Raw genomic sequence first — 14,015 nt, forward strand, 5'->3', positions numbered from 1 at the left:
TAAGAACTTCACTGTTTTTCTGTGAGTCTAAACCTGAATAAGGTTCACTAGTTTCCATCCATTCTTCATCACTGTGTTCAGTCTCCGGTTCAGAAGAGTCTGAAGTCTTGTCATCACGAGTTGGTTGTAAATTACTAGCTGGATCTAAGATCCTGGCTGGTTCTGATACTCCACAGTCCTCTCCATCAGCTTATGTTTTCATCTGTTCAGTTGAGCTGCTGGCTAGAGGCTCTGCCTCTCTGTTCTCCTCAGTTTGGATACAAACCACAGGTGACCTTGTATTATTGTAAATAGTAATTCTTATTAAATTTGTTGTAAATAGTTTGTAAATGGGTTGTATAATAAACATGATTTAATCAGTTGCAATATTTGAGTTTCAGTTTGCTGTAATATTTGAAATTGAGCAATTTACTGGTTTAACAAAACGTGTTTATTTTCCAAAACATGGTAGAAAACAATACAGTTAGGTCCTTGTCTAACTTATTTCAACAGTATTTTCTTTCATTTTAAACAGACTAAGTTTGTCATATCTGAAATTTTTCAACTGCTAAGCTATTGAACTACTACAAAAACAAGGCTTGGGTGAAAAATCACACATTTGTAGATACAGAACTGGGTTGATTCAACCTAAGTAAAAGGTCAAAAGACCAACATGAAATCATCTTAAACGAGACCTTCAGAGAGGAAAAAAAAAGGTTGAATGATTTTGCACATGATCTCACAAATATCTGAAAACTAAACTGTTTCACAGGCATTCATTTGACAGTTATTGAGAGTTGATTTTGAGTTAAGTTGAGTGATGTCATTAATGACAACACTGCCTCCACAACTTAACACAGATCAACTCTCAATAACTGTCTAAATAAATGCATGCAGAATTGGTTACAGTTGTCAGATATGTGTGAGATCATGTGCAAGATCAATCTGCATTGTTTATGAAACAAAATGCAAATGAGAACTTCACTGAAAAACCATGCTGATTTATTTTGCACAAGATCTCACAAATATCTGAAAACTAAACCGTTTCACAGGCATTCATTTGACAGTTATTGACAGTTGATTTTGAGTTAAGTTGAGTGATGTCATTAATGACAACACTGCCTCCACAACTTAACACAGATCAACTCTCAATAACTGTCTAAATAAATGCATGCAGAATTGGTTACAGTTGTCAGATATGTGTGAGATCAATCTGCATTGTTTATGAAACAAAATGCAAATGAGAACTTCACTGAAAAACCATGCTGATTTATTTTGCACATGATCTCACAAATGTCTGAAAACTCTAAACAATTTTGCAGGCATTCATTTAGTTTGACAGATTTTAAAGTTAATTTGAGTTCAAGTGAGTGATGTCATTTGTCCATGAATGACTTCACTGCCTCCACAAATGAACACAGACCAACTCTCAATAAATGTCAACCTAAATGAATGCCTGCAAAACTGTTTGCAGTTTTCAGATGTCTGAGATCATGTGCAAAATAAATCAGCATTGTTCTCCTTTAAACTAGGAGCAGAGAAAGTGGCAGCAAGCAAGCTCAAAGTCAACATAGAATCAAAAGTGGAAAAAGGAGCTTACTGGTTACTTTTTAGGGAGAATATTTAATCCAGAAGTGTTGGTACACAGGTAACCTCAGGTTTACATACAATGTACAACTTCAAATACAATAAGAGACACGGGCAGGAAAAACGCAACGCGTTTCAACCTCACTCGGTCTTCATCAGGCTGAAGGCTGACGAAGACCCAGTGAGGTTGAAACGCGTTGCGTTTTTCCTGCCCGTGTCTCTTATTGTATTTGAAGTTGTACATTGTATGTAAACCTGAGGTTACCTGTGTACCAACACTTCTGGATTAAATATTCTCCTTTAAACTAAAAATAAGTTAGAAAGAAAATGCTCAACGCCTATCCATAAATCTCTCTAGGATAGAGAAGAGTCTATCGGATCGCTCTGCCTCATCCCTCCTCCTCTGCGCCTGCCTCTCTCGTTCACGCTCCATCTCCTCCTCAATCAGATCGGCGAGGCGACGCCGCTTCCTCTGTGCTGGGGCCGGGGCCATTTCTTGTGGTCTTTCTGGCTCTCCTGCCTCTCTCTCTCCACCTCCTGACCCTCCAGCCTCCGCCTCCTCCTCCTGTGCTCCATCGCCTTTCTCCTGTCCAGCTGCTGGCTTTGGCACACCCTCCAATGGCAACGTGGCCCGGACCACCGCAGGCGTAATCGAATGCTTCTTCCCCAGGGCCTGGTCCATCAGGGTGTACCAAGGCCAGGTGGCCGGTGTGGCTTCACCACGGTCCGTACCACTACCGGTTGGTGGATCCTTCAGTTTCTAGACAACAGTGCATAAAGTAAACAAAAGACACTTGCGTTGCAGTACTGACATAGGGTGGCCTGTGGCTAATGCTCTATACCAGAGGTTCTCAAATGTTTTTCAGCCAAGGACCCCTTACAAGATAGAAAATATACTGGGGGCCCCCTCATTCTGATTTGTGATTTTGGGCTAAGCTTTATTGTTTCCACGGTAACGTGCTCGACTTTTAAATTGATAGGTTTGTTAGATTAGAATGTAATCATTTGAACCATTTTAGATTTAAAGCATAACATATTTCCGTTGAACTATGAAGCTTTTGCAACAACAAAAACGTTTTTATTTTTATTTTCCTGAAAACTTTTCGCGGACCCCCTTGCAAAGTGCCACGGACCCCTGGGGGTCCCCGGACCCCCATTTGAGAACAACTGCTCTATACAATGAATACCTTGTAATGGGTCTTCAGGTTGTCCCATTTCTTGTGGGCAGTTTTCCAATCAACTTTACCCTCCAGCCCAATCTCAGCAAGTACTTGTCTGCAAAACACACACATACACAAAACACAAACAGAATATCACATAAATGTAGTAAAACCAATGATTTAACTTACAACGTGGGTGTTGCTAGTGTGCTATACACTCAGGTCTACTATGGCAAGGAGAAATGGCATATGTTGACAAGTAACCCTAGTTTCAGGAGAACTGGGCATAACGTTACTGGCTATTCTGTCCTTCCTAAAGCTTCACCCAGAGCATAATAATCGGTGGTGTTCACTGTTGTACAGTACAACAGTACTAGGTGTGTAACTTACTTCCATCCATCGCAGGCCGAATTCCTGCCCCCCGTGAAAACTTGGCTGTGCTGCATCCTGGACTTGATCAGCTTAGCTGTATCTTGTTTTGTCCCTATAAAATAAATCAGTTGCCAGTGTCAACAGCAAACGGACGGTCGCTGCCACTAGCTAAAAATCCAAAACATGACTGCATACTGGTAGCTAACGTTAACAACACGTGCATAACGTTACCTAAATGATTTCTTCCTATCGATATAACGTTACAGGAAACGTTACATATTCACCAACAAACGAGTACCTAAGTTATGACAGCTAATCATTTAATAAAGCACGGTTAAAAAGTTAAACTCAACTTACACTTGAAGGTGAACGCACCGTCGTCTGCCATGCTGCTATTCGGCTTGCTTGCGTAGTTACGTTAACGTTACTGTAGTCCTGGCTGGCTGCTGCGCAACCTGGTTAGGAACCTTGCTAGGCTGTCCAGATCGCAGTCAAGTAGGACGTTTCCTACTGACCCGCAAAAGTGACTTTTCAGACACCCTAATAACAAACTGTCGCAGTAAAATGAAGTAATGGTTGACGTTATTGACCATGCTAAAATAAAAATCCAAAGAAAGTGATGATGTTCGTTATTTAGCCAATAGTTGTTTAGCTTTTTTCTGATGCGGTAGGTTTTCTGGGCGCCGCCATTAACGGAAATTCCGGGGGAAGAGCGTCATTCTTCTTCGTCGATTGGAAGGGTCGCAATGCATCATGGTATACCCTAACCCACCAAAGGTACCACTGATGGTTCCTTACGAATTGGGCCAAAATAGGTACCTGGAAAGGTTGCAAATTCAGTCACCTTTTGTATAAAACTGGTTTCAGACAGCCTAAAACATAAAAATGACAACTTCCTACCTAGAATTGCCACCTTAATTCCTCGTTTCCTTGCGTTACAGACAGAGCCTCAGTCTCTGCAAATCATTTAGGCTATATTCCATTGGCGTCGCATGACTCTTACTGTGCAACACATTTTAAACCAGGTCAATGCATCAACTCATTCCCCTTATATTTTCATATGAAGCATCTTCTACATGAAAGAAGCCACAGAGCATGCAATGATGCCTCATCACTTTGGACTGCAGCGATGGTTCATAAAAGCAAAAATAAATACATTAAAAAAATAACAAAATAAAAACATACTACTACTATTAATAATAATAATGGCAACATGAACACCAGCATGTTCTTCCAATACTCAGAATTTGTTCCCTTCAGTTCATCACCACTTACTGAATCTGATTAGCAAGTTATAATTGTCTTCCCAGGTGTGTTAGAAATAATTATCACTCACAATGAGCTCACAAGCTTTGCAAATATAGGTAGGCTTGTGGAATTCCTGTGAGGGGGACTTGACGATGTGTGGTTCGATCAGTGCATTCAAAAGATTGTTTAAAAACAAGACGATAAGTAGGTATAGAGAGCTAGACTAATCATGTATTATTGTCATTATTTGTGGATCAGACTAATCATGTATTATTGTCATTATTTGTGGATTATGAAGCAGACTAATCATGTATTATAGTCATAATTATGGATCATGAAGCAGATTAATCATGTATTATTGTCATTATTTATGGATCATGAAGCAGGAAAAAAAGATGGAAAAAAAATAAAAAAATAAAATAAAATAAATACATAAATAAATAAACAAAGACAATTAAAAAAAATAAAAAAAAAAAAAGTAAAAAAATAAAAAATAAATAAAAAATAAATAAATAAATAAATAAATCATGTACAACTATTAAATATGCATTATAAAGTATGAGCAGGAAGCATGTTCTTTTTTGTTTTTCTCCTTTTTTGTTTTCTTTTCTTATAAAGATTCACACTTGTTTTTCTTTCTTTGTCATGTGCTGTATGTGAATAGGGTGGGCAAAATAAGCTTTTAGCTTCAGCCCATACCTTTTTTTGGTCAAGATCCATGTAAAATGTGTTATGTCTATTGTTTTGATTATATGAAAAAGAGGTATTGTACATGGTGTTTGGATGACCAAAAATAAAAAATCTGCAAATCAAATCAAATCAAATATTGTTTTCTGAAAATAATGAAATTCAGCACAGCATCGTTTTGGAATGTGACACAGGAATGTGAAAACCCAAATCAAAAGTCCCTCTCCTGGGTCCACAACAGTGTGACTCGGCTAAATCAATTGAGAAACCTCAAGTACTTCTTGACAACTTCTTTTTAGATACTCATTTTCACCTCTAACTCTGGCTCTTTCTATTTGTATCTGTCTGCGTGTGTGTGCGTGTGCATGTGCATGTGTGTGAGCACGTGTGCATGCTTGCGCAGGAGGGGAGTTAATGAGAGTGTGAAATTAGTGCAGAGTCATGGTGTGTGACGTTTTCACCACAGGCTGCATCGGTGGGAGGCAGAGCCCTTCTGTCCTTCTTTTGCTGTCATGTAGTTCCCATCCTCTTTCATCGCTCGTTGCCTTGTCCTTCCCTCTCAGTCTCCCTCCATCATCTAGTTCCCATCCTCTTTCATCGCTCGTTGCCTTGTCCTTCCCTCTCAGCCTCCCTCCAGCGCCGTCAATCTCCGACCTGCTGCCTCTTTTCTTCTGCTCGCCCTTTCTCAGTCCACCACGTACACGTTAGAAGAGACTGTGCCAACTGCTCTGGGGGCGCTCATTGGCGCACACACGCTGCGCAGCAATCGACGTGACTACTTTTAATAAGTCGATGCTGTGTGTGTGTATGTGAGTACAAAGAGACATGACAGAGGAAGTGACTACCTCAACCCAGTTCACCAAGTCCAACATTTGCTGAACACCAGGAACCTACTGGCAATATGCTACACTAATGTGTACGCGCACGTGCGCACAGACGCGCACACACACACACACACACACACACACACACACACACACACACACACACACACACAGAAAAACAAACGTATCCATATACACACACACATACACGTGCACACACACAAAAAGGGCTTAAAGTTATTTCCTGAATGAGAGACGATAAAAGATTTGGCAGGATTACTGAAACATTAGAAAAACCATCACCACAGGTCATTTTAAAGTCGAGGTCGGAAATCAATTTCCAGTTAGAACTAATAATTAGAAAGCAGCTAGTTCAAAAGCCAAGTGAGGTCATGTAGAGAGGGAATTAGCCAAGCATAAGTCTGTTATTATAATGTTACGCCCTTCAGCAAGCAGGTTGATGACTTAGAGTTATAAAACCCCATTATTGCCTCTAGAGTCAATGCCAAACATGCCAAATCTCTCTAGAGGTGTCAAACCCAAAGGTTTGGCGATAAATATGAAAAGGCACAGGGGAAAAAGATCAATATCCACTTTTTACAGGCTTCACTTTTGAATTTTCAGGGGTACTGGAAGAGTTTGTTTCACACAGTGATGGTAAAAATTGACAAAGAGATCATATTTTCTGTTGACGGCAAACAGATACTAAGTTATGCCGAGAGGGTATCTGTGTGTGTGTGTGTGTGTGTGTGTGTGTGTGTGATAAAGCAACTGCTCTCATTTAAGCGTGATCACACAGCGCACTACATGCAGTTCCTGGCATGAACACACACTGAGACACATGTAGTCACACACTCTCTCACACACGGACGCACGCACACGCACACACACACACACACGCACGCACACACACACACACACACACACACACACACACACACACACACACACACACACACCGTCTATTGCCTTGGCCGTGCCTGGTCATCCTGTGGGTATGCATGGTGAAGAGGGAGAGATTAGGCGTGTGATGATGCTTCTCAAAATGCCAACCTCGGTCAGGGCAAAGGATGTAAATACCACTCAAATGTCAGCAGAAGACCCCACAAGTTAAACTAAATTGCCTGCAACCTCCACAAACACTCCCCTATGCCTGTGTGTGTGTGTGTGTGTGTGTGTGTGTGTGTGTGTGTGTGTGTGTGTGTGTGTGTGTGTGTGTGTGTGTGTGTGTGTGTGTGTGTGTGCTCGTGCTTGTCTTTGAAGGCATCCACTCTGACGCACTTGCTTGCATTACTATATTATTATTTTTGAGGGCATTCCATCCGCCTTTTTCACAGCAGCCATTTTTAGTTAGCATTTAGCTGCTAAGCCCAGCCCAGGCACACAGGATCAACCCCTGCAGTAAACACACACATCTGAACAGACGTCTATGTACCTGCTCTTGAATCCCCAATCCTGTAGTGTAGAGCCGCAGCACCTTCCACTGGTGTGTCAACCCATTGAGGTATATGGAGGGTTTTCCCCCACCGTCCTACCCTTCGTCCTACTGACACAACGATACCAGAAGTAACGTTTTGTGGGTGTTCCCATACAGACCGACTGTATCTATTCACAATCACACAGGAGAAATCCATCATAGAAGAGGCAGCTACCACAGACAACAACCTCAATAGTCCACAATGCAACACAGTAACAAGACATACTGTACATAATTGAGTATTAAGGGGCAAGACTCGTTTTTTAGAATGACTGGAAAAACTCGCTTTCTTGCTGTTACTAATGCCATCGCCACCGAAGAAGAAGTCGACAGAGATGAGTGCACTAAAAACCTAAATGACATCACATCTAATCACAAAGTAACTATACTGGAACACATTGAACATCAGAGAATGATGATATGTGGCATTTGTTGTGGTTCATGGATGGCAGCAGCGCGCACACACAAACACATTCCCAATTAAACATTAAGACTCTATTGTCTCACGTTCACCCAGGCACGTGCATTGTCACACTCACACACACCACTGATTTCCTATGTGCCAACCCCCAACTGCTTTTGTCATTAAAGCTGCGATGAGTTGCATGGCTGGCTGCAGTAGGTGTGGTGATCCATCAGCCCAGTGCCAGAGCCCCGCCATTAGAAAACCATCTGCAAGCAACAGCGCTCCATTGGCACAAGCAGTCTGGAGAGGGCAGGTCAGAAAGAGAGAGAGACACAGAGAGAGAGGGACACAGAGAGAGACAGACAGACAGAAAAAGAAAGAAAGAAAGAACGAAAGAACGAAAGAAAGAAAGAAAGAAAGAAAGAAAGAAAGAAAGAAAGAAAGAAAGAAAGAAAGAAAGAAAGAAACAAAAAGGGCCCTGTGTGCTAGGCAGTTTACTGTGATTGATAAGAACATTACAGACAACAAGGGAGAGGTAGGCAGAGAGCTAGTCACCATTTTATTTTCACTCATTTGTTCAGACAAAAGCTAGGCTAGATGCACAGTAAGCAGGGGACGCACGACAGCATGTGGTGTGTGTGTGTGTGTGTGTGTGTGTGTGTGTGTGTTTGTATGTGTGTGAGAGAGAGAGAGAGAGATTAATTTTGGGACAAGGCCGAAGCATCTGTGTTCAGTAATGGGACATGCACACACACACACACACACACACACACACACACACACACACACACACACACACACACACACACACACACACACACACACACACACACACACTCCTTTCAGATATAGAGACATACATAACCAGAGAAGTCCTTTCAAAGAGCATCAATCAGGCAAGCAGAAATCAACATGACAAGTGACAATACAGGAATGGATCTGAAGGATGACATGCCGTCTTAGATCACTACAAATACACCACTTTGATTATTACACTGGCTTTTTCTATACAAGTTGTTTAGTACTCAGGCTCTTGTTTGTTTGCCAGTAAACATACATTGTTTAGTTGCTAGTACAACTGAGCCAAACATAAAATGTAGGGTTTTCCTGTACATCTTTGTCTGTATTCACCACTGTCTAAGATGCAATAAGTTTCTAATGCCAACCAGCATAAAGATAACACCACTAACAAGTCGGTTAGATCATCACATGGTTATATATTTAAGTACACAGATGTATGGCTATACATGTAGCACTACTGGCTGTGAGGAATCCAGGGACTTCTACTGTCAAATCACCTGTGATTTTCCAAAGTCATGAGGATTTTGAGAGATAAAGGGAATGGTGCTGTAATGCAGTAAAGAAGATGAGCCATGCTGTGATATTGTAGTCACAGAGTATAAAGAAGATGAGCCATGCTGTGATATTGTAGTCACAGAGTATAAAGAAGATGAGCCATGCTGTGATATTGTAGTCACAGAGTATAAAGAAGATGGGCCATGCTGTGATATTGTAGTCACAGAGTATTACAGTAAAGAAGATGAGCCATGCTGTGATATTGTAGTCACAGAGTATAAAGAAGATGAGCCATGCTGTGATATTGTAGTCACAGAGTATAAAGAAGATGAGCCATGCTGTGATATTGTAGTCACAGAGTATTACAGTAAAGAAGATGAGCCATGCTGTGATATTGTAGTCACAGAGTATAAAGAAGATGGGCCATGCTGTGATATTGTAGTCACAGAGTATTACAGTAAAGAAGATGAGCCATGCTGTGATATTGTAGTCACAGAGTATAAAGAAGATGGGCCATGATGTGATATTGTAGTCACAGAGTATAAAGAAGATGGGCCATGCTGTGATATTGTAGTCACAGAGTATAAAGAAGATGAGCCATGCTGTGATATTGTAGTCACAGAGTATAAAGAAGATGAGCCATGCTGTGATATTGTAGTCACAGAGTATAAAGAAGATGGGCCATGCTGTGATATTGTAGTCACAGAGTATAAAGAAGATGAGCCATGCTGTGATATTGTAGTCACAGAGTATAAAGAAGATGGGCCATGCTGTGATATTGTAGTCACAGAGTATAAAGAAGATGAGCCATGCTGTGATATTGTAGTCACAGAGTATAAAGAAGATGGGCCATGCTGTGATATTGTAGTCACAGAGTATAAAGAAGATGGGCCATGATGTGATATTGTAGTCACAGAGTATAAAGAAGATGAGCCATGCTGTGATATTGTAGTCACAGAGTATAAAGAAGATGGGCCATGCTGTGATATTGTAGTCACAGAGTATAAAGAAGATGGGCCATGCTGTGATATTGTAGTCACAGAGTATAAAGAAGATGGGCCATGCTGTGATATTGTAGTCACAGAGTATAAAGAAGATGGGCCATGATGTGATATTGTAGTCACAGAGTATAAAGAAGATGGGCCATGCTGTGATATTGTAGTCACAGAGTATAAAGAAGATGGGCCATGCTGTGATATTGTAGTCACAGAGTATAAAGAAGATGGGCCATGATGTGATATTGTAGTCACAGAGTATAAAGAAGATGGGCCATGCTGTGATATTGTAGTCACAGAGTATAAAGAAGATGGGCCATGCTGTGATATTGTAGTCACAGAGTATAAAGAAGATGGGCCATGATGTGATATTGTAGTCACAGAGTATAAAGAAGATGGGCCATGCTGTGATATTGTAGTCACAGAGTATAAAGAAGATGAGCCATGCTGTGATATTGTAGTCACAGAGTATAAAGAAGATGGGCCATGATGTGATATTGTAGTCACAGAGTATAAAGAAGATGGGCCATGCTGTGATATTGTAGTCACAGAGTATTACAGTAAAGAAGATGGGCCATGATGTGATATTGTAGTCACAGAGTATAAAGAAGATGAGCCATGCTGTGATATTGTAGTCACAGAGTATAAAGAAGATGGGCCATGATGTGATATTGTAGTCACAGAGTATAAAGAAGATGGGCCATGCTGTGATATTGTAGTCACAGAGTATTACAGTAAAGAAGATGGGCCATGATGTGATATTGTAGTCACAGAGTATAAAGAAGATGGGCCATGCTGTGATATTGTAGTCACAGAGTATAAAGAAGATGGGCCATGCTGTGATATTGTAGTCACAGAGTATAAAGAAGATGAGCCATGCTGTGATATTGTAGTCACAGAGTATAAAGAAGATGAGCCATGCTGTGATATTGTAGTCACAGAGTATAAAGAAGATGGGCCATGCTGTGATATTGTAGTCACAGAGTATAAAGAAGATGAGCCATGCTGTGATATTGTAGTCACAGAGTATAAAGAAGATGAGCCATGCTGTGATATTGTAGTCACAGAGTATAAAGAAGATGGGCCATGCTGTGATATTGTAGTCACAGAGTATAAAGAAGATGGGCCATGCTGTGATATTGTAGTCACAGAGTATAAAGAAGATGGGCCATGCTGTGATATTGTAGTCACAGAGTATAAAGAAGATGGGCCATGATGTGATATTGTAGTCACAGAGTATAAAGAAGATGGGCCATGCTGTGATATTGTAGTCACAGAGTATTACAGTAAAGAAGATGAGCCATGCTGTGATATTGTAGTCACAGAGTATTACAGTAAAGAAGATGGGCCATGATGTGATATTGTAGTCACAGAGCATGCTGAGCACACTAGTGAGGAAGTAGGAAACATGCCAGTTTAATGGATCCTACAAGGTAATGCATCGCTGCATGGAAGGCCAATCTCATTTGATTGCTTTATTATTAGATTGACACTAGTCTACTGGGAGCAGACTGCTGTATAGGAAACTACTACTGGGCATAGAGAACATTTACCACTAAAGACAATCCCTCAGCATGCTGGACTATACTGGGAAGTAAAAGCAATGAGTGGGGGTGGGGGAGGGGTAGATCCCTGGACTATATCAACAATACATTCTGAACTGAAGGTATATCATGTCATGTGTGATTTAGGATATCCCACTAAACGTTAAAAAGGTTCAAATCGATAGATGGCCACTAAGAGGTTGTGTAATCTAATTAGTCCACATTTTACTGGTATTGAGTCATGTCCCAGCCTTCATCCATTTGAATGGCTCAGCTACCCTTCTTTGAAAGACCAGTATGACAATAGGATTAGATAATAGAGTTAAAGGGTACATATACATGGGGGAGGCTTCCTCCATGTACAGTCAAAGGAACTCTGGAGAGCTCTGATTTTCAACTCCCTACACTAGTGGTTCTCAACCTTTTTGAGCCACGACACGACTCCCAAAAAACTTCAGGCTGTGGTTCACAACCCCCCCCCCTCCCGCCACTACCCAACCCGATGACAGTGCACAGTGCACACGCCTTCACTGAAATAGTTTTTATAGTTTATATAGCTTTATAATACATTAAATCCTTTGTATGGGAGATTTAATCATCAATGGAGATTTTTTTTCCCTTTATTTTTTTTACATTCATCCCGCGACACCCGAAAATAATCTCGCGACCCCCCAGGCTGAGAACCACTGCCCTACACTACAGGCACAGGAGGCTTCACTTGACTCCTGAAGAGCTAATATATCTGATTCACTCATATCTGATTCCACTCAGTCTAGAATCATCTAGCATAATGCATACATATCAGCTGCTTCTCACAGGCGCAGGGTCATACTAGCAGCTGAGAACACATCGTAAAGATGAGAAATAGACAGCATTTTGCGCAATCCCCTTGCTTCATTATATCCCAGAGTGTAGTTTTAAAGTTGTAAATGTATTCTAGCATGATGCCTGTCTAGCAAACCTGGGCAAAATACAAGGTCAATTTGTATTCAGTGCTGGGAAAAAACATAAGTGCTTGATTTATCTCATCTTGCGAGAGATGACTCCACTTTGAGACTGATTAAGCAAAAAAATAAAAAATAAACAAAGAGTGTGACCCCCCTCCCCAGTTGTCAGGATTCCAGGCTATTTGGACAATTGTTTATAAGAGATAACAGTCTTCATGCTTTTTTGTGTTCCCGATCACATCCCTGATAAATGAGACATCTCGAACCGGTTTACAAACTGTGAAACCATATTCAAATCTATTTTCGCTCAGATAGAGGAAGTGTATCACTCAGCACTGTACCTGAGGAGAGGCTGGAAGATCACAGTGATGTTCCTGGCTCCTGGTTTGCACACAAACTTCATTTCTCCTCCTTCAATCAGGTTGTCATCTGCTCCGCCTAGAACACAGGAAACAGGACTTGACTGAATCAAACAGTCTGTGTTCACTGTACATGTGTAACGTAAGATATAACACTGATATATACATAGGGTGGTTCAAGAGACCATCTTTCGACCAGCTGACCCAGGTTCAAGGCTCATTTTAGCGAGCATCGCGCTGCTGAAGTGTGCTTCAGCAAGAAACTGGACACGTAAAGACTATTTCCCTAACGCCATCAGTAAAAAAAATCACATTACTGTATGGTCAATAAAACCTCCCCTTCACTTGCCACTGTGTGTACATCTTTATGTACTAGCATCTGTATACGGTAGGAGCGCACCTTCAGCCATGATAAACACATCAGCCAATCAGGCTCGCAATCACGACTCTACATGCTTCTCACATGCTCACACTCCTCTATGCCACTGCGTGGGTCACCCCCACAGCTAACAGGGTTAATCTGAAAATCATTGCAGTGTAACATGCTCAGACCAGAGCAACGGAGTGAGAGAGTGGGGGAGGGAGAGCGGGTGCGAGGAGGGGAAGTAGGGAGAAAGGGGGAGAGTGTAGATAATACGAGGGAGAGAGAATACCAGCTCATTACCTCCACTCATCCTGAAGTAATCAATATAATTGACGGAAAAGAAATTGCAACTCGCTATCAATACAGCATAATGTCGAGCAAAAAGAGGAGGCCGGGTGTGTGTTATGCATGTATGAAACTTGAGAGATTGTGTGTACTATGCATGGGTGAATGCATGCACACATCTACTGCATATGTTCATATTAGTGCTCATATGCAAATTGTGATGGGTTGATGAATATGAATAGAACAGAGGCGAGGTGGTGGCATTTCTCTATGCAGTGGGGACAATGTTATTCATTAGAATTCCTCGATTTGAGTTTATGGTGAGGTCCCACGGCACTCGGCAACATAATATGCAGGAGAATGGAAAAAGCAGACAATGTAATAAATAACCTCCTAGATTCAAAACCAGAGGGCTCCGATTCATTAACAATTGAAGCATGTTGGAGTAAACCATAACAAAAAAAACTCCTATATTAGACTGTGGG

General features: G+C 41.2%; 1 protein-coding gene across 4 annotated transcripts in view; it reads right to left on the reverse strand.

Annotated features, from left to right (window-relative positions):
• exoc4 (exocyst complex component 4) overlaps window positions 1-14,015 on the reverse strand; it is a 298,065-nt gene that overhangs the window by 148,913 nt on the left and 135,137 nt on the right. For 3 of the 4 annotated variants that reach the window (XR_014553501.1, XM_083654561.1, XM_083654560.1), the window contains one exon: window positions 12,864-12,960. Coding sequence is in view for 3 of the 4 variants with exons in the window: in XM_083654561.1 (XP_083510687.1) it covers window positions 12,864-12,960 (97 nt within the window). In the remaining variant the exon portion in view is untranslated. Of the gene's footprint in view, window positions 1-3,163; window positions 3,211-12,863; window positions 12,961-14,015 lie in introns of those variants that run through there. The other variant, XM_083654562.1, reaches the window with a different exon arrangement.

This window comes from Poromitra crassiceps (genome assembly GCF_964638095.1).
Source record: "Poromitra crassiceps genome assembly, chromosome: 2".
Taxonomy (NCBI): Eukaryota; Metazoa; Chordata; class Actinopteri; order Beryciformes; family Melamphaidae; genus Poromitra; species Poromitra crassiceps.